Source organism: Mustela lutreola, chromosome 1 (genome assembly GCF_030435805.1).
Source record: "Mustela lutreola isolate mMusLut2 chromosome 1, mMusLut2.pri, whole genome shotgun sequence".
Taxonomy (NCBI): domain Eukaryota; kingdom Metazoa; phylum Chordata; class Mammalia; order Carnivora; family Mustelidae; genus Mustela; species Mustela lutreola.
The window spans coordinates 71,585,046-71,609,097 of record NC_081290.1 but is presented as its reverse complement, the minus strand read 5'-3'; the positions used below and the strand labels follow the sequence as shown (position 1 = coordinate 71,609,097).

General features: G+C 35.5%; 1 protein-coding gene across 1 annotated transcript in view; it reads right to left on the bottom strand.

Moving 5' to 3' along the window:
• Positions 1–825: 825 nt before the first annotated feature.
• Positions 826–24,052, bottom strand: part of CLGN (calmegin) — a 59,248-nt gene continuing 36,021 nt past the window's right edge. The window contains exons 9-15 of the mRNA XM_059168354.1: positions 14,269–14,382; positions 13,940–14,090; positions 11,947–12,162; positions 10,756–10,881; positions 5,471–5,639; positions 4,343–4,443; positions 826–2,588 (exon numbers count right to left, since the gene is read on the bottom strand). Coding sequence (XP_059024337.1) covers positions 2,508–2,588; positions 4,343–4,443; positions 5,471–5,639; positions 10,756–10,881; positions 11,947–12,162; positions 13,940–14,090; positions 14,269–14,382 — 958 coding nt within the window. The 3' untranslated portion in view covers positions 826–2,507. The remainder of the gene's footprint in view (positions 2,589–4,342; positions 4,444–5,470; positions 5,640–10,755; positions 10,882–11,946; positions 12,163–13,939; positions 14,091–14,268; positions 14,383–24,052) is intronic.

Below are 24,052 nucleotides of genomic sequence, written 5' to 3'. Positions count from 1 at the left end.
AGACAAACTCCGAATGCATTCTCAAACACAATTTCTCATCAGCCTTTGTCATCTAACAGGTTAGATTAAGGATTTTCTTTCCGAAACTCCTCACAGCTGGCATACTATGGGAATGCGTGGGAGCTAAATTTTGGGATGAGATTATTCACACTTATGTAGAAATGCTATTATTCATTTGCATGACACTGAAATAGTTATCTGAAATGAGCCATGTGATAGTTCATCCCCAAGTCCTGCTGAAGTCCAAACACAGGCACAATGCTATACAAAACCATTTCTGGATTACTGTTCTAAATTTCTAACGTACAATAAATTCACTGCTAGTGGTTAATTGTAACACATAAGCAGTTCCATCCTGTCTCTCTTGCAAATGTGGCCTGACCCTTCAAAAAGACTACTAACCCTAATATGTGTCTTCCTAGAGAAACAGTGAAGGGAAGTGAGGCTATCTTAAAAAGATACTGAAGAAAAAGGAAGCTACATTAGCCTGGCCAAGTTGAAAAGCCTCTAAAAAGGCCAACTAAAATAAAGAAAAGCAAAATACACTTATTTTTCTCCTTTATTAGAGAAAAAACTTAAGTCATTTTAAACAAAGTCAGAAAAGGGTGGTAAAAGGAAGACTCTAGGCTTTATCGCCTGCATGGATCTAGCACACATACGTATACAAAAGTTTCAGTTTTGGTTAAACCTATCAGCCATGATACATCCACAGCGGCTACCTCACAGGAAGGAGCAGTGAGCTGGTCAAACAGGTTGCTTAGATTCTACCACTGCAAGCTCATGGAGTTTAACCAAACCCTCAATTTTAAATGAATCTGCAACCAAGAAAGTAAAAAAAACTTTTATAAATCTTTAGGAAAAAATGTTCCCATACAAATCACTTGTCAGGCAAGAAGGTTTCCATAAAAATCAAGGATTTCTTTCCTTAAGTAGCTTGCTTTCAGAAACATTTTCCTCTAGAATCACTCAGTATGTCTAGTTCATTGGGATGTCCCAATTATAAAGCAAGAAAGGGAGTCCTTGCAAGATGTGTCAAGTTCAGTTAGTATTAAATAAACACAAAATATGGTTAACGATTAAGATTTTCTTCCACCACCAGTTTATGAAAGTCAGTACACAGCAATGAGAATAAAGCACTTATTTTCAATTCACTCTCTGAGATAAGGAGCGAATAGTATTACTGGCTGTTTGGCTTAACTTTAGTAAAAAGAGAAGCGAAAATCTCGTTTTCCCCATACGTGTGCTCTAACGGTACCACTGGGGAGTGGGCCATGTGAGAACTGAGTCGGACGGAGTTTGCCCAGGTTGGGGTGTATATGTACATGAAGAAATCCAAAAATATTACCCAACTAGTACAAAGTTCCCTCAATAGTATTAATGTCGTTCCGTGGTCTCAAAGATTTGGATCCCCTTCCAAAGGGCCTAACCTGTTACCCAAACATAAAAAGTTCTTAAAATATTTTAAAAGGAATGACACAGCTCCGCTCTAATGTCGTTCGTGATTTCTGGTCACTATTATAAAAAAAGGAGCAGTATCTACTTTCTACCTTAGAGGCAGCTTTAAAACTAGAGACTTAAAATGTGTTTGAATTTGACAGTAAAAAAAGCAAGATAAAAATACAAAGCATGATGACTGATATCTACTTGCGATTAGAATCTCTTAATGACCAGAAAAAAGAAAATAAATTAAAGCTCCTCCCTCAATAATTTACCTATTAAAGAGGGTGTAACTTAAAGAAAAAAAATGTTTAAATTTTATTTCCAAGAGCAATGTATGCAAAAGCAATCTCCAGAGTTAGGTAAGCCATTCTAGCATAAAACAATTCCAAAGCTTAGAAAGCATCTGTAACCATTATATTTTGATGAACCTATTATCTTTGTATTCAAATGTAAAATATGCTGCACTATTAGCCAGTGATTCTCTGAATGACACTTAAGACAGCGCTGTTTTGTTGACTTGTCAATAAAGCACCTCTTTAAAGGAATCTATAATTTAAGTGAGCAACAGACCCTGACTCTAATTTGACACAACTAGGCAAACGGGGGCCGCATACAACACTTTCAGTTGTGGATAGAATCAAACAACCATACAGAAACTTTATTGTGTTTAGCTCTGTACAACAGAACACAGACTCATTCTTATTAAAGAACTACCTGTTATAGCGTCCTATAGCTGTTTAAGAGGAAATTCCGGTAACTGATTTTTCCAATTTTGCTCTGTACAAACCAAAACTTTCTCCAACTTTTAAAACTTGGTAACTTCTAATGATATTAATCTCTTAAATCCGATAAGTAACGTGCCACTCTTTTTTATTCTAAATTCAAAGACCAGGTAACTTCAAAGTTTTGTGGTTTTTTTCCCCTGAAAAGAAAGACTAAAATAAATGTCCGGAAGAATAACATTGCTAGATATTAGAAACGTACAGAATGACTCAAGTTCGGCTCTGGCACACTGATGTTAGAATGCCAAATATCTCGCTCAGGAATTAAAAATACTTGGATATAGTTTATTCCTTTCGTACTCTTCTCTTGCGTACGGACTTCACTGGCCCGTCTCCAGACCCAGTGCTCTCATCCGCTTCTTTCATCTAGAAGAAAGAATGAGGCAAATGCTTATTTTCACACAATGGGTAAATAGTGAATAACATATTTCTTAGTCTCTAAAATACATGTTCTAAAAAGTGCTACCTTATATGTGTTCTTTAATTCATGAAGCTGGTCAAAAATGTGTACATAAGTTAATGTGTTTTAATTTGCTCACCCTTTGTTATGATTACATTTTTAGAATAACTCGACTGATTCAGACACACCTCTGACAAGGAATAGTGCTAACAACTCAATTATTTTATCATTTGGAATTTAATCTCAATGTCATAGCTAATTAGAGGCTGTATGATCTTTTCATTGTGGGATATTATGCACTAATTTCATCACAGTAGTTTTACAAGTAATGAATTGCTGAGCTAGATTTACAGAGACATTTCCAGAACTTCTGACACAGTAGTTTAAGAAAATTAGGAGAAAGGGAAGGGAAACATCAAATTTATAGTCTGTTTTTTTTTCTTTCCTTATCCAATAAGCACTCATATGTAAATTAAACTTGTGTCACAAAATAAAATAATGAAGGTGTTATATGGTATTATACAAAATAGTTATAATTATTTTCAAGGTCACACTATACACAAGTTGGCTTATTTTAGCCCCCTGATATATAAGAAGACTAAAAGACAAAGAATTAAAATATTTTTAAAGGTACACAAAATGTTTTATGTAGCAAAATATAACCAGACATGAATCTGACTGAATGATTACAAGTACTGTTATTAAGAGAGTGACAGGTGAAACGATGACTGTCCTGGAAGAAATTATCTTTACCGGCTTCCTCTAATATGTATATTCATATTAATGTGCCCCCCAAACCCCTTTAAGAACTCACAGGCAATTAAGACCAGTAACTAAGTATATGTATTGAAAAGGCTTTAGAAAACAAACAATAACAATAAAACACATGTATGTGAGAGATTTCTTCAGAGAGACAAAACAAGTTTACATCATCATATGCAGAGGCCAGGCAAAACAGGGATAGTCCCCTGCCCAGCACTGAGTACTGAGGGCGCTAAGGACGGGGACTGCCATGAGGTCATGCAGTTCCTAAGGGCCAGCAGGTAGAGAAAACAGGCCTTTGGTACATGTTGGGAAAAAAAGAGAAAGCTCTGGTTCGGAATCATATCCTGGATGGTTTCTGATTCCAGAATAACTGACTAAAAAGAGGCACTGTAGAAAGTTCTGTTATATATCAGGATGCAGAAAGGGGTAGACCTATCAAGTTAATGGGAAAACCAGTTTATTAAAGATTTGAGAAAAAACACCCTATCAGGCAGATACTCAACTACCCAATTAATGAAATATTACAAAATGTGACAATAAATTATTCAGATCATGATAATGTTTTTATAATGGGTCTAAAGAAAATTGTCTTGTAATAAAGAGAATTATCTTTTAAATATTCAAATGGTCTGTTTATTATGATTTTCAACAGACTAACGATAAAGACATAATTTTTTACAGATGCAGCTCTATTTTGTAAACCCCAGGCTTACTATATACTTTTTCTCATCGGGCATTAAGAGGATATCAATTATAGCATTTTCGTACCTTCTTTATGAATACATTTAAAAAACAATATGGAGGCTCTTATGAAAGTTTAGAGAAATATGGCCAAATTTTGTATAGTAGAACCTTGAAAAGATTCTCTGTAAACCAGACAGTTTTGTTAAGATAATTTTTATGGATAACAATCGTACATAAAATCTAGTTTATTTTCTGTTAAAGACTTGTTTACCTCATCCTCTGATCCAGACTTATTTGATTTATTACCCTCTTCTTGTCCTTCTATGATTTCAATTTCTTCTTCACTCTTTTCCCCAGGTTCACCTTCCTCTTCTAGAATACAGATTTTTATTATAGGCAAAGACTTGAATTAGAATTTTGCTACTAGAAATATTAAATACAAGGGGATTTATTTAAATTCTGATATTTAAAGGCAATTTCTATCATGAGAAAATTCTAAAAAATTAATTGCAAATATTATTTTACAACATTTTATAAATAAATCATATTTGAGGGAAGAGACAGATTTAAGAAGTTCTTAAACACACAGTTTACATGTAATATGAAAGGCAAATATATATATGTATACATATGAACACATACATATGTAAATATACGTGTGTATTTTTTAGAGAAAATGATTTTTAAGTCAACTGTTTCATCAGCTATTAAGTTAAAAACAGTGCTCAAGACATAAATTGTAAGGGGCTCGTTCTGGAGCCTGTCTTGAGTCACCTGGCAAATATCGACAGTTTTATTGCTACCTAGATGAGTGTAAGCAGATCTCAATGGAGACCCACCAAAAAGTCTTAGTTCTTCAGTTTGAGCATGTTTACTAGTTAAGTATAGGGTGCAAAGAGGACATATGATTCAGCTGTCCTTTTGGGCCATTAAATTATTCATTCGACATGTTAAACTATCTGAGGAACAACAGCTACTAAAAGACTTGGTGTTAATTTTGCGGCCTCCATTACCTGCCTTAAACCCATTTCTCTCCTCCAGAGGCTGTTCTCTCTGTGCCTCCCATCTCAGCTACATTCTTGGAGGCAAGAAAAGCCCCTTCAAACAGCTACAACACGTGGGATGCATACTTGCTCTTAAATCTCTCTCTTCATAGAAAACAAGAACTGTAAGCAGGATTACTGCTCAGGGTACAGCACCCAGGCAGGAGCCATTACTCCTCTCTGCCACAGTCACCGGCTCACAGGGATTCAGACTGTAGATATTTGACAATACGTGTAATAGCTAGTGTTTACCAGATAATCTTCCCTTTTTACGAATTTGGCTCAGGGTCCCCATTGTAACTCACTATCACTATCCTACCTTTGGCTACCTACCTACCTACCTATCATAATCCTACCTTTCTCAGGAGTTTCAAGAGTTTCACCATCACTTTGCTTTTTTTCTTCTTCCAAGTCTACTGGTTTCTCCAAGGCAGCTTTCTTTTCCTTCACTTCTTGCTCTAGTGCTCCCTTTGTTTGTGGTTTACATATGTCAGTTTTTTTATACTCTGAATCTTCATATTTTTTCTGTGGTAGTTTAACAAAAGCTATTTTTAATAAAAACAAAGTTCTATTTTTTAAAAAAGATTTTTTTTTTTTTTGCAATAACTGATATCAAACACATTGAATCAGCAGTAAGAACTCATAGGAAATTTAGCTTATCACTTTAAGAATCACTCACTCAGACCTGTCCATAGAGACCTGGCAGGCCAGAAAAGACTGACATGATATATTCAGGGTGCTAAATGAGAAAAATATGCAGCTAAGAATACGTTATCCAACTAGGAGGTCTTTCAAATAGAAGAAGAGATAAAAAGCTTCCAGGACAAACATAAAGTAAAAGAATTTGTAATCACCAAACCAGCCCTAAGAAATATTTAAAGGGACCTTTTGAGTGGAGAGTGAGCCCCAAAGTAACATAAACCAGAAAGAAACAGAGACAATATACAGAAATAGTGACTTCACAGGTAATGCAATGGCACTAAATTCATATCTTTCAATAGTTATTCTGAATGTAAATGTGCTCAATGCCCCCATCAAAAGACAGAGGGTATCAGATTGGATTAAAAAAGCAAGATCCATCCATATGCTATCTGCAAGAGACTATTTTAGACTCAGAGACCCCTCCAGATTGAAAGTGAGGGGGTGGAAAACCAATTTTCATGCCAATGGACATCAAAAGAAGCTGGGGTTGCAATCCTTATAACAGACAAATTAGATTTTATTTTTTTAAAAGATTTTATTTATTTTTTTGATAGAGAGAGAAAGCCCAAGCAGGAGAAGCAGCAGAGGGAGAGGGAGAAGCAGCCTCCCTACTAAGCAAGGAGCCCACAGTGGGGCTCATTCCCAGGACCCTGAGATCATGACCTGAGCAGAAGGCAAACACTTAACCAACTGAGCCACCCAGGCACCCTGACAAATTAGATTTTGAACTGAAGACTGTAAGAAGAGATAAAGGACACTATATCAAAATTAAAGGGTATAGCCAACAAGAAGATCTAACAATTGTATATATTTATGCACCTAACATGGGAGTAGCCAATTATATAAGCCAATTAATAACAAAATCAAAGAAACACATCAGTAATAATACAATAATAGTAGTGGAATTTAACATCCCCCCTCACTGCAGTGGACAGATCATCTAAGCAGAAAATCAACAAGGAAACAAGGACTTTGAATTACACACTGTACCAGATGGGACTTCACAGATATATTCAGAGCATTCCATCCTAAAGCAATACACATTTTTCTTGACAGCACATGGAACATTCTCCAGACTAGATCACATACTGGGTCACAAATCAGGTCTCAACCAGTACCAAAAGACTGAGATTACTCCCTGCATATTATCAGACCACAATGCTTTGAGAACTCAATCACAAGAGAAAATTTGGAAATAACTCAAATACATGGAGGCTAAAGAGCATCCTACTAAAGAATAAATGGGCCAACCAGGAAATTAAAAAAGGGTTTTAAAAAATTCATGGAAACAAATGAAAATGAAAACACAAATGTTCAAAACCTTTGGGATGCAGCAAAGGTGGCTGTAAGAGGGAAGTATAAAGCATTACAAGCCTTTCTCAAAAAACAAGGAAGGTCTCAAATACACAACCTTACCTTACACCTAAAGGAGCTGGAGGAAGAACAGCAAATAAAGCCAAAACCCAGAAGGAGAAGAAAATTAATAAAGATCAGAGAAGAAATCAATGGAATAGAAAACCAAAAGAACTATAGAAAGGATCAATGAAACTAGGAGCTGGTTCTTTGAAAGAAATTAGTAAGATTGGGAGACCTGGGTGGTTCAGTCTATTAAGCATCTGCCTTGAACTCTGGTCATGATCCCAGGGTCATGAGATTGAGCCTCAGATTGGGCTCCCTGCTCAGCAGGAAGTCTGCATCTCCCTCTGTCCCTCCACCTCACTCATGCTCTCTCTCTCACTCATTCTCTCTGTCTCAAATAAATTAAAGAAATAAATAAGATTTTTAAAATTAAACAAAAGATTGATAAATCCCTGGCCAGACTTACCAAAATGAGAAAGGCCCCCCAATAAATAAAATAATGAATGAAAGAGGAGAGATCACAAACAACACCAAAGAAATACAAACAATTTTAAGAACATCTTATGAGCAATTTTATGCCAAAAAATAAGCAATCTGGAAGAAACTGATACATTCCTAGATATGTATAAAGTACCAAAAAGGAAACAGGAAGAAACAGAAAACTTGAGCAGAACAATAACCAGCAAGAAATTAAAGCAGTAATCAAAAATCTCCCACCAAACAAAAGCTCAGAGCCAGATGGCTTTCATGGGGAATTCTACCAAACATTTAAGGAATTAATACCTATTCCTTTGAAGCCATTTCAAAAAATAAAAATGGAAGGAAAACTTCCAGACTCATTTTCTAAGGCCAGCATTACCTTGATCCCCAAAACAGACAAAGACCCCACCAAAAAGAAGAGCTACAGACAAATATTCCTGATGAACATGGATGTAAAAATTCTCACCAAAATACTATCCAATAGGAGCCAACAGTACATTAAAAGGATTATTCACCACAACCAAGTGGGATTTATTCATGGGCTGCCAAGGGTGGTTCAACATCCACAAATCAATAAATGTGATATATTGCATTAATGGAAGAAAGGACAAGAACGATATGAACCTCTCAATAGATGTATAAAAAGCATCTGACAAAGTACAGCATCCTTTCTTGATTAAAACTCTTTACAGTGTAGCGATAGAGGGAACACACCTCAATATCATAAAAGCCATATATGAAAAGCCCACAATGAATATCATTCTCAGTGGGGGAAAAACTGAGAGCTTTTCCCCTAAGGTCAGAACATGGAAGGGATGTCCACTATCACCACTTCTATTCAACACAGTACTAGAAGTCCTAGCCTCCAGCAGCCAAACAACAAAAAGAAATAAAAGGCATATGAATCAACAAAGAACTCAAACTCTCACCCTTCACAGATGACGTGATACTCTATGTGGAAAATCCGAAAGACTCTACCCTCAAATTGCTAGACCTCATATAGGAATTCAGTAAAGTGGCAGGATATAAAATCAATGCATAGAAATCACTTACATTTCTACATACTAACAATGAGACAGAAGAAAGAGAAATTAAGGAGCAGATTCCATTTACAACTGCACCCAAAACCACAAGATACCTAGGAATAAACCTAACCAAAGATACAACAGCTCTGTACTCAGAAATCTATAGAATACTCATGAAAGAAACTGAGGAAGACACAAAGAAATGGAAAATTTTCCATGCTCATGGATTGGAAGAACAAACATTGTGAAAATGTCTATGCTACCTAGAGCAATCTATACATTCAATGCAATTCCTGTCAAAATACCATCAACTTTTTCACAGAGCTGGGACAATGAATCCTAAAATTTGTATGGAACCACAAAAGACCCAGAATAGCCAAAGGAATGTTAAAAAAGAAAACCAAAGTTGGTGGCATCACGATTCCAGACTTCAAGCTTTATTACAAAACTGTAATCAAGATAGCATGGTACTGGCACAAAAACAGATACACAGATCAATAGAATGGAATAGAGAACCCATAAATGGACCCTCAACTCTACAGTCAATCAATATTGGACAAAACAAGAAAGAATATCCAATGGAATACAATACAGTCTCTTCAACAAATGGTGTTGGGAAACTTGGACAGCCACATGCAGAAGAATGAAATTGGGCCATTTCCTTATACCACACATGAAAATAGACTCAAAATGGATGAGACCTAAATGTGAGACAGGAATCCATTAAAATCCTAGAGGAGAACACAAGTTCTGTGACCTCAGCCACAGCAACTTCTTGCTAGACATGTCTCCAAAGGCAAGGGAAACAAAGGCAAAAATGAACTACTGGGGGACTTCATCAAGATAAAATCTTTGGCACAGCAAAGGAAACAGACGACAAAACCAAAAGACAACTGACAGAATGGGAGGAGATATTTCCAAATGACATATCACATCAAGGGCTAGTATCCAAAATCTATAAAGAATTTGTCAAATTCAACACCCAAAGAACAAATCCTCTAATCAAGAAATGGGCAATAGACATGAACAGACATTTCACCCAAGAAGACATCCAAATGGTCAATAGACAGGAAAAAACACCCCACATCACTCTGCATCAGGGAAATACAAATCCAAACCACAATGAGATACCACCTCACACCAATCAGAATAGCTAAAATTAACAAGCCAGGAAGTGACAGATGTTGGTGAGGATGCGGAGAAAGGAGAACCTTTTATACTGTTGGTGGGAATGCAAGCTGATGCAGCCACTTTGGAAAACAGCAAGGAGGTTCCTAAAAAAGTTGAAAATAGAGCTACCCTGTGAGCCAGCAATTGCATTACTGGGTATTTACCCTATAGATACAAATATAGTGATCTGAAGGGGCATGTGCACCCCATCGTTTATAGCCCCAATGTCCAAAACAGTCAAACTATGGAAAGAGCCCAAATATCCATCAACAGGTAAATGGATAAAGAAGATGTGGTGTACACACACACACACACACACACACATACATACATACACATTCATATACAAACACATATACATACATACACACATACATACATACATACATATATATACATATATACATACATACACACACAAAATGGAATACTATTTGGAAATTGAAAAAAATGAAATCTTGCCATTTTCAGCGAAATGGATGAAACTAGAGGGTATTATGCTAAGCAAAATAAGCCAATCAGAGAGAGACAATTATCATATGTAGAATTGAAAAAACAAGGCAGAGAGTCATAGGGGAAGAGAGGAAAAAAATGAAACAAGACAAAACCAGAGACGGAGACAAACTGTAAGAGATTCTTAATTATCAGAAACAAACTGAGGGTTGCTGGAGGGGTGGGAGGCAGAGGGATGGGGTAACTGCTGATGGACATTAAGAAGGGCGCACGATGTAAAGGGCACTGGGTGTTCTATAAGACTGAGGAGTCACTGACCTCTACCTCCGAAACTAAAAATATATTATATGTTCATTAACTGATTTTAAATTTAAAAAAAAGAATCATTGCTCAATAGAACACCTAAACACTGAGAGATTTATTTTAAGTTGAAGGAAATTCAATTTCTTTACCTTGACTTTTCTTGGCCAACAAAATGAAGCAATTAATGCTATTGGAAGCCCTACTGTCACAAAATAAACGAACCAAAGCCATGGGCGCTCTTCAGCAGCTGCCATTAACTGTTTAAATATACCAGGCTATAGAGGAAATAAGCATGAAAATGAAATTCAGATTTTATAAACATTAATTAGGAAATACCCCCTACAAATCACCAACTTATTTTACATAGATGTTGTATATTAAAGAGTGATGAACTTGTAGGCTAAAATATTCTATTTTCTCATCGTATACACTGCAGTTTAAACTCTACTGGCATGTATCCATAGTAATAGAAAATATATCTACCAGCAAGAATTATGAAAACTTTTATTTTTTTGGTAAGCTTTAGTTCTAAGCTTTAGAACTACTCTTTATGGATATATTATCTCCTTCATTTATAAGTATACAATGCTCAATAACTCATTCTGGTTCTGTACTTTTAAAGAACTTATTAATAAGATCAACCTGGGAATTATTGTTTTCATTTTTTTATTAAGATATTTCACACACTATCTTTAGTGAGGAAACTGTTTCTCTCATTAAAATAGAATCTAAAATCATTAAGTGTCTAAATTTTAAAAAAGTCTCAAAATGAAAACCCCTTTACCTACTCTTTTGATGGCTTTTGCTAATGTCCAAAGAAATCAAATATAAGGTATTTTTCTTTACAGAAATTGATTTTAAAAATACACTCTCCAAGATGCATTGTGTCAAAATATTTAGCTTAATATTTCTAAACAGTGTTAAGATTTGAGTAAAAAAATACTGGAACACAATTTAATAATAATAAATTTTAAAATCCTCTGTACTCCTCTAAATGAAATATTTTTTAAATGAATAAAGAATAATATTTATATCACTGTTACCACTTAGGCCGTGAATTGACTAGGTGATCAGGATATTAAGTAGTCTCCTTATAAATAGCAATTAGGTAATTAAATCCCATTATGCTATCATAATTTAATGAAGACATACGATTATATATAGTCCATGATATAGTTCATGATGAAGTCATGTCATAATACAGTAAGGCTAAATATTTTATCAGCAAATTTATTTAAGTACATTTAGTAATTATTGTGTATCCTTTACCTTTTAAGGGTCATTTGTATAACCTATAACCAGGACGAAGTCCTATGACTACTCTATGGTAAATACTGTACCTCATTAGCATTTGCTACCATTATCTTCACTCCCCAACCATCTGCAGCCCAGCGATCTGCTATTTCCTTTTCTGAACAGATAATAAAATTATCAAAGTAGATATCAGAGGTCATAGACCAAAGCTCTAAACCAAGAGCGCGGAAAGAAGTCAGAAGAAATGGATGATCATCTTCAAAATAATCTGGATTAGGAATTTTTCGAGGACTCCAGATTCCCTGGAAAAAAATAATAAAGAAAAAATAATTTAAAGACATTTTCAAATAAAATAATCTCATCATAAATGCTATTGAAGAAGTCACTGTTGTCAGTGGGGCTCCTGGGTGGCTCAGTTAAGTGTCCAACCCTTGATTTTGGCTCAGATCATGATCTCAGAGTCGTGAGATGAGCCCCATGGCATTCTCTCTCCCTTCCCCTCTGGCCCTTCCGTCTCGCTCTCGCTCTCTCAATAAACAAACCAATAAATAAAATAGAAGTCATTGCTGTTGAATGAAATCAGCAGTACTAATTGGAGAAAAAAGAAAACGTTAACAGATACTAACTCATTAGCAAGTCATTGGAAATAAGAACTTGGTTCTTCTCATTCTGTACACAATGTCCTCTATGAATAAACTACAAAAACAGGTAAAGGGAAAATCCAACACACACACAAACTTGAGTAATTAAATTTCACAAGTAAGCGATACTATTTTAGACAAGTTTTTTTTACACTCAGTAAAATTATTCAAAGCAAGAAGTTATCAAAATTACACAAATCAGAGAGATCACTGTATGGTAAATATGAAGCCACTTGTTTTGTTTTTTAAATTTTTTTAATAAAGTACTTTATAAAAAGATTTTATTTATTTATTTGAGAGAGAGAGAGAGAACACACACAAGTATCAGGGAGGGGCAAAGGGAGAAGGAGAAGCAGACCCTTCACTGAACAGGGATCCTGATGCAGGGCTCAATCTCAGGACCCTGAGATCATGACCTGAACTACAGGCAGATGGGAAGCCACTCCTTTTAATATATACCCATGAGGGGCATCAATTATCAGTCATGGTTAAATCTCAGAAAAAAATTCAATGTAAAAGTTCCTGATTGACTGATTAAACTCAACCAAATCAAAAAATTCAACAATATGATTACTCACTCACTCCTCCATCATATATGTCTATTCTGTACCAGGCACTACGCCAGATGCTAGGGACCGAGTGATGATCAACAGAGACATGGTTCCTTGATTAAATTTAAAGTAATGAGGGAGACAGACATTCAACAAAGAAGTTACCAAATTACCGAGTCTGTGATTAATGCTAAGAAGAAAAAGCTACAGTAAACAAATGGAATATGTAACTGCATCCCTATAATAAATATTAGAAAATGTCAATGAATAATTAGATAAAGCTAGAGGGTTAAATGGATAACATAGAGATTTCTACCCCAAAATCTAGGTATACTCAAAAGATACCTAATTCATATCTTAAAAAAATCCAAAGTTTAATAACACCAGAAAATAAGGAGCACATTAATTAAACACAGGCATCAATTACTAAAATGTACAATGTGAGGTCTCCTACACAGAACTCATTTCTTATGTTTAATTCTAAAATAGAACTTGATTTCAGAGTAATCATCAACTACTAGGGAAAAAACCAGTATGTAGTGATTGATCTTTAGTGCTTAATATTATGCCCCCAGAAAATTACATAAAGAATATTTTACTTTTTTTTTTAAAGTAAACTCTATGCTCAATGTGGGGCTTGCGCTTAGAATGCAGATATCAAAAGTCCCATACTTTATGGACTGAGCCAGCCAGGTGCCCCAAGAATATTTTACTTTTAAAATATAAATTAGCTGGAGTCTATTTTCCTTGACTTCTTAAGATAGTTAATACATACTATCACAAATCAAATTTCTAAAAGTTAACATAACGTTATCAGTAACTGATATATAATGGAAGTATCACAGCATTTTAAACTGTACTGTGGAATTGGAACAAGTGGTTTTTACCTGGTAGTTAGGATTATCTATCATCGGTGGTCTCCACACTCCTTTGTATTTGGGGTTATCTATCAGTGGAGGTGTCCACTCACCACACCCAATTCGACATGCTGGATTAGAAATACGAGGTGCCTCCCATTCTCCATCCATGTCTTCATTCCTTAGGAAATCAGAAAAAAATTCAGCATAAAAGTGCCACAGATGAAAATGTGTATCTACACATTTACAGTGACCTCAAGTACAGCGAGCAACCTCAGTCTCTGTCAGTCATATGAACTAGTAACAAAAAGCAAGTAAGTAATGTACGAAATTAACATGTGAAGATGAAGAATGTTTACCAGTCATCCGGTTTTTCAGCATTAGGATCTGGAATAAATTTTGGTTCATCATCAAGCCAGCCATCAGGTTTAACAACACTTAAATCTTCTATTTGGGCAGGTTCACTTTCATCCCTGCAAAGACAGTATTTTGTGCCAAGTATTAATTATTCAAAAAGTTTAAAAATGCGTATGTTACAAAATTCATATGACACCAAAAGTCATTTTCTTCCCTCTTTGGGCCTACTACTACCTCCATCTCTCATCTACCCAAATCTTCTGCTAACATGTCACTTTCTTGTATATATTCCCTGGTGTGTTCCATGCATACACACACATTTGTATACATTCTCTTTTTTTTTTCTTTTTTAAACACAAATGATAGCATTCTTTTTTTAAAAAAATATTTTATTTATTTATTTGACAGGGAGAAAGATCACAAGTAGACAGAGAGGGAGGCAGAGAGAGAGGAGGAAGCAGGCTCCCCGCGGTGCAAAAAGCCCAATGCAGGGCTCAATCCCAGAACCCTAGGATCATGATTGAGCCAAAGGCAGAGGCTTTAACCCACTGAGCCACCCAGGCGCCCCACAAATGATAGCATTCTATACAGAGTATGTTCAACAGTGCTTTTGTTCACTTTAATACTCATTCATTCATCAGTAAACAGATACTGGAAGCCTACTATATGCCAAGATAACTCTATAAGCTATTTCATGTACAGTTCTAAACAGTTATACAGTTTTCTAATTTGTGGATAAACCATAATTTATTTAACTCAACTACTGTTGAGGGACATTTAGTGTTTCCAAAAATGTACTATTTCAAATAATGCTATAATGAATATCCTGGAATATATTAGGAATTAATACAAAATTAGCTCTCTGTCAGCTATATAAATTGTATTTTTTGATATAGTTATGATAGGTAGTTTTTTTCTGCCCTATTCAAATAATTTTATTTTCATATAGTTGAAATTTACTGATATTTCTTTTATGATTCTCAATTTTATGTCATGTTTGAAAATGTCTTCGCTACTTCAATATAATTTTTTGTCTCCATACTTAATTCTAGTAATTTTTATAGTAATTTTGTATTTTCATTTAAAAATAACACTTAGAAAACAAATTCTAGAGTATATAATCATAGTAAGTACTGAATAGAACTACTAATTTTAATTTTCATCTTTAGAGAAAAGTTGATATTTTAAACAAGAGGTTACATTATGATTTTTCAAACTAACCAAAGTAACAAAATAAACTCAAATCATCAACTACCTATATGTAAAGACTTGCACTTGCCTGACATCAATGTTACCCAGTCTGTCTGAGCTCAGAGTAACTAGAGTTTATAATTTAAGGGAGTATTTCTTTTAGCAGTTTATAAAACAAATTCTAATATGTATCACCAATCAGAAGAGGTTATTATAAGCAGTTTCTCTCATTTAAAGGCAAACTTACTTCTCAGCCTTACTTTTCATGGATAGACAAACATGAAACAACATAAGAAAATCCACAAGGAGAGATGTTGTCCTGCCCTTTGTAAGTATGAATTCATGAAAGTTATATATTAATAAATGACTTTTTATTAATTTTTTAAAAACCATACTGTTCTTCCTACCTTGTAAAAGCTGCTTCCCTATCATACTATTTGCTTGAAAGCAAAGACATTTTTTATTACTAATCAGTAGCTCTCTTTATCTATAAGAGAGTTAACAAGTAAATACTTTTGGTTGTCCAGTAATACCTACTCTATTTCTGAGTAGGTAGTAACCCCAACTTTTACAAACAAACAAGAACTTGAAGAAATAGGAGTAGACATTTTCCAAAATGAAGCAGAGAAAAAAAAAAATTGGTTTAAGGAATGAATTGATCCTCAGCGACTTGTGAAACAATATAAAGCAGTCTAACATACATTTACAGGGCATCCCAAAAAAAGAGATGGGAAGGCACATATATTCAAAGAAATAATAGCCAAATATTACCCAAATTCGATGCAAACTATACAGCCACATCCCCAAAAGTCAAAAGCAAGGCAAACACACACACCACCCCAAGGCACAGCAAAACCAAACTGCTGAAAATAGTAACAAAGAATCTTAAAAACAATCAGGAAAAAATTACATATTAGGTAAAGGAGTAAAAGGATGAGAACAGAAACAATACAAGCCTCAAGACAACTCAAGAAATGATTGTTTTAAAATAATCATAAACTTATAATTCATAGTGAAAACATCCTTCAAAAATTAAGGTAAAATAAATTTTCAGGGCGCCTGGGTGGTTCAATGGGTTAAGAATCTGCCTTCAGCTCAGGTCATGATCTCGGGGTCCTGGGATGGAGCCCCGCACCCAGCTCTCTGCTCAGCAGGGAGCCTGCTTCCCCCTCTCTCTCTTGCCTGCTGCTCTGACTACTTGTGATCTCTCTCCTCTCTGTCAAGTAAATAAATAAAATCTTTTAAAAAATAAATTTTCAGATAATTAAAAGTTAAGAGGATTCTGTGACAGCAGACATGTACCACAATATGTTAAGAGAAGTTTATCAGAAGAAGGAAAATGGGGCACCTGGGTGGCTCAATTGTTAAGCGTCTGCCTTCAGTGTGGGTCATGATCCCAGGGTCCTGGGATTGAGCCCCACATAAGCCCAACAATGAGACCCACATCAGGCTCCCTGCTTAGCAGGGAAGCTGCATGTCCCTTTCCTTCTGCCTGCCACTCCCCTTGATTATGCTCTCCCTTCTCTCTCTCTCTGTCTCTGTGTGTAAAATAAGTAAATAAAATCTTTAAATAAAAAAAGGAAAATAATAACAGATGAAATCTTTAACTATACAAAAGAAGAGTGTCAGAAAAGATAACGAAATAATAGAACTTTCTCCTAATAACTGTCAGATTAAAAGATGCTGACTGAAGAAAAAATATGTGTGAACTTCATAGTATATATAGAGAGGAATTAAATGTATGATAATAGCATAAAGGATGGAAGGAGGAAAATATAAGACCGTTTAAGATTAAAGTAGACATAAAGTAGTAAAATGAGAGTAGCTTGAAATAAGTTAAGAGATGCATATTGTAAACCCTGGAGCAACACTAAAACAATAAACCACAGAGGAAAAGGTAATATGTCAATAGGAAAGAAAAAATAAAAGACTAAAATAAAACAAGGGAACAAAAACTCCTGAAAGCAAACCCAAGCCAATTACTTAGCCTGGCCCCTGATAATGGCGGGGCAATCCCACTTCTGGCAAAGACACTTGAGAATCACTACAATAGGCCCCTCCCCAAGAAGATCAACAAGAAACCCAGCCAAGACCAACTTCATTCACCAAGGAGAACAGCGGAATTCTAGAGGAGGAGAAAGCAAATCTTATCTGGACAAAATGTCACCACGAAAAAAGAACAAGAGGCAGTACTGAAGGCTGGGGACCTAATCAATATGGACATTGGTAATATGACAGATTTAGAGTTCAGAATGACGATTCTCAAGGCTCTAGGCCGGACTCGAAAAAAGTATGGAAGATATTAGAGAAACCCTTTCTGGAGAAATAAAAAAACTAAAATCTAACCAAGTTGAAATCAAAAAAGTTATTAACGAGGTGCAATAAAAAATGGAAGCTCTTACTGCTAGGATAAATGAGGCAGAAGAAAGAATTAGTGACAGAGAAGACCAAATGACAGAAAATAAAGAAGCTGAGCAAAAGAGAGACAAAAAAATACTGGACCACAAGGAGAGAATTCGAGAGATAAGTGACACCATAAGACGACACAACATTAGAATAATTGGGATTCCAGAAGAAGAGAGAGGGGAGTAGAAGGTATATTGGAGAGAAATTATTGTAGAGAATTTCCCTAATATGGCAAAGGGAACAAACATCAAAATCCAGGAGATGCAAAGAACACTCCTCAAAATCAATAAAAATAGGTCCACACCCCATCACCTGATAGTAAAATTTACAAGTCTTAGCGACAAAGAAAAAATCCTGAAAGCAGCCTGGGAAAAGAAGTCTGTAACATACAAGGGTAAAAACATTAGATTGGCAGCGGACCTAACCACAGAGACCTGGCAGGCCAGACAGAACTGGCATGATATATTCAGAGCACTAAATGAGAAAAACATGCAGCCAAGAATACTATATCCAGCTAGGTTATCATTGAAAATAGAAGGAGAGATAAAAAGCTTCCAGGACAAACAAAAACTGAAAGAATTTGCAAACACCAAACCAACTCTACAGGAAATATTGAAAGGCGTCCTCTAAGCAATGAGAGACACTAAAAATAGTAGATCAGAAAGAAACAGAGATAATATACAGTAACAGTCACCTTACAGGCAATACAATGGCACTAAATTCATATCTCTCAATAGTTACCCTGAATGTTAATGGGCTAAATATCCCAATCAAAAGACACAGGGTATCAGAATGGATAAAAAACCAAAACCCAGGGCGCCTGGGTGGCTCAGTGGGTTAAAGCCTCTGCCTTCGGCTCAGGTAATGATCTCAGGGCCCTGGAATCAAGCCCCACATCGGGCTCTCTGCTCAGTGAGGAGCTTGCTTCCTCCTCTCTCTCAGCCTGCCTCTCTGCCTACTTGTGATCTGTCTGTCAAATAAATAAATAAAATCTTAAAAAAAAAACAAAACACCAAAACCCATCAATATGCTGCCTACAAGAAACTCATTTTAGACCTGAAGACACCTCCAGATTTAAAGTGAGAGGGTAGAAAACAATGTACCATGGTAATGGACATCAGAAGAAAGCTGGGGTGGCAATCCTTATACCAGATCAATTAGATTTTAAGCTAAAGACTATAATAAGAGATGAGGAAGGACACGATAAAATACTCAAAGGGTCTGTCCAACAAGAAGACCTAACAATTTTAAATATCTATGCCCCTAATATGGGAGCAGCCAACTACATAAACCAATTAATAACAAAATCAAAGAAATACATTGACAATAATACAATAATAGTAGGGGACTTTAACACTCCCCTCACTGAAATGGACAGATCATCTAAGCAAAAGGTCGAAAAGTTAATAAAGGCCTTAAATGACACACTGGACCAGATGGACATCACAGATATATTCAGAACATTCCATCCCAAAATAACAGAATACACATTCTTCTCTAGTGCACATGGAACATTCTCCAGAATAGACCACATCCTGGGTCATAAATCAGGTCTCAACTGGTATCAAAAGATTGGGATCATTCCCTGCATATTTTCAGACCACAATGCTCTGAACTAGAACTCAATCACAAGAGGAAATTTGGAAAGAACCCAAATACATAGAGACTAAACAGCATCCTTCTAAAAAAATGAATGGGCCAACCAGGAAATTAAAGAAGAATTGAAAAAATTCATGGAAACAAATGATAATAAAAACACTAAGGTTCAAAATCTGTGGGACACAACAAAGACAGTCCTGAGAGGAAAATATATAGTGGTACAAGCCTTTCTCAAGAAACAAGAAAGGTCTCAAATACACAACCTAACCCTACACCTAAAGGAGCTGGAGAAAGAACAACAAAGAAAGCCTAAATCTATCAGGAGAAGAGAAATCATAAAGATCAGAGCAGAAATCAATGAAATAGAAACTAAAAAAACAATAGAACAAATCAACAAAACTAGGAGCTGGTTCTTTGAAAGAATTAATAAGATTGATAAACCCCTGACCAGACTTATCAAAAAGAAAAGAGAAAGGACCCAAATAAATAAAATCATGAATGAAAGAGGAGAGATCACAACCAACACCAAAGAAATACAAACAATTATAAGAACATACTATGAGCAACTCTATGCTGACAAATTCGACAATCTGGAAGAAATGGATACATTTCTAGAGACATATAAATTACCACAACTGAACCAGGAAGAAATAGAAAACCTAAACAGACCCATAACCAGTAAGGAGATTGAAACAGTCATCAAAAATCTCCTAACAAACAAAAGTCAGGGCCAGACAGCTTCCCAGGGGAATTCTACCAAACATTTAAAGAAGAATTAATTCCTATTCTCCTGAAACTCTTCCAAAAAATAGAAATGGAAGGAAAACTTCCAAACTCATTTTATGAGGCCAGCATCACCTTGATCCCAAAACCAAATAAGGATACCATCAAAAAAGAGAATTACAGACCAATATCCTTGATGAACACAGATGCGAAAATTCTAACCAAAATACTGGCCAATAGGATCCAACAGTACATTAAAAGGATTATTCACCACGACCAAGTGGGATTTATTCCAGGGCTGCAAGGTTGGTTCAACATCCGCAAATCAATCAATGTGATAACAATACATTAATAAAAGAGAGAACAGGAACCATATGATACTCTCAATAGATGCTGAAAAAGCATTTGACAAAGTGCAGCATCCCTTCCTGATTAAAACTCTTCAAAGTGTAGGGATAGAGGGCACATACCTCAATATTATCAAATCCATCTACGAAAAACCCACTGCAAATATCATTCTCAATGGAGAAAAACTGAAAGCTTTTCTGCTAAGGTCAGGAACACAGCAGGGATGTCTGTTATCACCACTGCTATTCAACATAGTACTAGAAGTCCTAGCCTCAGCAATCAGACAACAAAAAGAAATTGAAGGCATCCAAATTGGCAAAGAAGAAGTCAAACTATCACTCTTTGCAGATGATATGATACTATATGTGGAAAACCCAAAAGGCTCCACTCCAAAACTGCTAGAACTCATATAGGAATTCAGTAAAGTGTCAGGATATGAAGTCAATGCACAGAAATCAGTTGCATTTCTTTAAACTAACAACAAGACAGAAGAAAGAGAAATTAAGGAGTCAGTCCCATTTACAATTGCACCCAAAACCATAAGATACCCTAGGAATAAACCTAACCAAAGAGGCAAAGAATCTATACTCAGAAAACTATGAAGTACTCATGAAAGAAACTGAGGAAGACACAAAGAAATGGAAAAATCTTCCATGCTCCTGGATTGGAAGAATAAATATTGAGAAAATGTCTATTCTATATAAAGCAATCTACACATTTAATGCAATCCCTATCAAAATCCCATTCATTTTTTTCAAAGAAATAGAACAAATAATCCTAAAATTTATATGGAACCAGAAAAGACCTTGAATAGCCAAAGGAATATTGAAAAAGAAAGCCAAAGTTGGTGGCATCACAATTCCAGACTTCAAGCTCTATTACAAAGCTGTCATCATCAAGACAGTATGGCACTGGCAAAAAAACAGACACATTGATCAATGGAACAGAATAGAGAGCCCAGAAATAGATTCTCAACTCTGTGGTCAACTAATCTTCGACAAAGCAGGAAGGAATGTCCAATAGAAAAAAGACAGCCTCTTCAACAAATGGTGCTGGGAAACTTGGACAGCCACATGCAGAAAAATGAAATTGGACTATTTCCTTACATCACACACAAAAATAGACTCAAAATGGATGAAGGACCTCAATGTGAGAAAGGAATCCATCAAAATCCTTGAGGAGAACACAGGCAGCAACCTCTTTGATCTCAACCACAGCAACTTCTTCCTAGGAACATCGCCAACGACAACAGAAGCAAAGGCAAAAATGAACTATTGGGATTTCATCAAGATCAAAAGCTTTTGCACAGCAAAGGAAACAGTTGAAAAAACCAAAAGGCAACTGGCAGAATGGGAGAAGATATTTGCAAACGACATATCAGATAAAGGGCTAGTATCCAAAATCTATAAAGAGCTTAGTAAACTCAACACCCAAAGAACAAATAATCCAATCAAGAAATGGGCAGAGGATATGAACAGACATTTCTGCAAAGAAGACATCCAGATGGCCAACAGACACATGAAAAAATGCTCCACATCATTCGGCATCAAGGAAATACAAATCAAAACCACAATGAGATACCACCTCACACCAGTCAGAATGGCTAAAATTATCAATCAAGAAATGACAGATGCAGGCAAGGATGCGGAGAGAGGGGAGCCCTCCTACACTGTTGGTGGGAATGCAAGCTCATGCAACCTCTCTGGAAAACAGCATGGAGGTTCCTCAAAAAACTGAAAATAGAGCTACCCTATGATTGCACTACTGTGTATATATCCTAAAGATACAAACATGGTGCTCCAAAGGGGCACATGCACTAGAATGTTTATAGCAGCAATGTCCACAATAGCCAAACTATGAAAGAACCTAGATGTCCATCAACAGATGAATGGATAAAGATGAGGTATATATATATACAATGGAATACTATGTAGCCATCAAAAGAAATGAAATCTTGCCTTTTGTGACGACACGGATGGAACTAGAGCGTATTATGCTTAGCAAAATAAGTCAATCAGAGAAAGACAACTATCATATGATCTCCCTGATATGAGGAAGTGGAGATACAATGTAGGGGGTTTGGGGAGTAGGAAAAGAAAAAATGAAGGAAGATGGGATCAGGAGGGAGACAAACCATAAAAGCCTCAATCTCAAAAAACAGACTGAGGGTTGCTGGGGGGAGAGGGGACAGGAGAGGGTGGTGAGGATATGGACATTGGGGAGGGTATATGCTATGATTTGTGCTGTAGAATGTGTAAACCTGGCAATTCACAGACCTGTACCCCTGGGGATAAAAATACATTATATGTTTATTTAAAAAATTAAAAATTAAAAAAATAAATTAAATAAAACAAAATAACTCAATCTAAAAGAATTCAGGAAAAATATTTTCTAAAGTATGGAATATATGGGACAAACAGAAGTAGGAAGAAAACAAGTACAATTTATCCAACCATATTAATAATTACATTAATAATTACATTAAATGTAAATGGTTTAAAAGAGAAGACCACATACAGGTTGCCTATAAGAAAATCAATTAAAAAAATAAAGGCATATATAGGTTACAGGTAAATAATGGAAAATAATATTCAATGGAAACATGATTTAAAAAAAAGCAGGACTGTTGACTCAGTATAAGACTAAAGCAGATGTTAAGACAGAGTATTACAAGAGTTTATAAAGAAGGATATTATTCATTCCCCAAATTTCCTTCAAGAAACATATTGACCACTTACCCAGCAGCAGTAAATGTTCTTTCACCAAATTAAAAACAAAACAAAACAAAAAACAACTAAAAAGAAGGACATTATTCTGTAATAATAAAGCAGTTAGTTCCTCAAGAGGTCATGATATATTGCAAATAGATGTAGTAACAGATCTTCAAAATACATGAACAGAACTCAAAGGAGATATGGACAATTCTGTCATCGTAGTTAGAGATTTTAATATTTTTCTCTCAGTGAGAGAACAGATTAAAAACCAATAAATATATAGACACATTCAACCACACTGATGTAATTAACATTTGTAAATTTTCTGACAATAGCATTAAAAGTTGGGAGTCAAAATGAAAATTTTATCTGGGAAATCCCAAATAATTGCCACCAAAGCAACACATTTAAAAACACATGGATCAAAGAAAAAAATCACTAATGAAATTAGAAAACAACATGAACTGAATGACTGAATGTTCTTATAAGTAACATATATTTGTGAAACATAGTGAAAGCAGTGTTTAGAGAAAATGTATAATGTATAGCTACTTCTACCAGGAGAGACTTTCTAACTTAATAAGGCAAAAAAAAAAAAAAAAAAAAAAAAGAAGAAGCAATAATTTGCTTCAAGGAAGAAGAAGTAACAAAATCTTAAAAAGGTCAATAAATGGGAAAAAACTAAAACAAAGCCAGTTTTTCTGAAAGATCAATAAAATTAATAAACTTCAGGGTGTCTGGGTGGCTCAGTGGGTTAAGGAGCTGCCTTCAGCTCAGATCATGATCCCCGATTCCTGGGATAGAG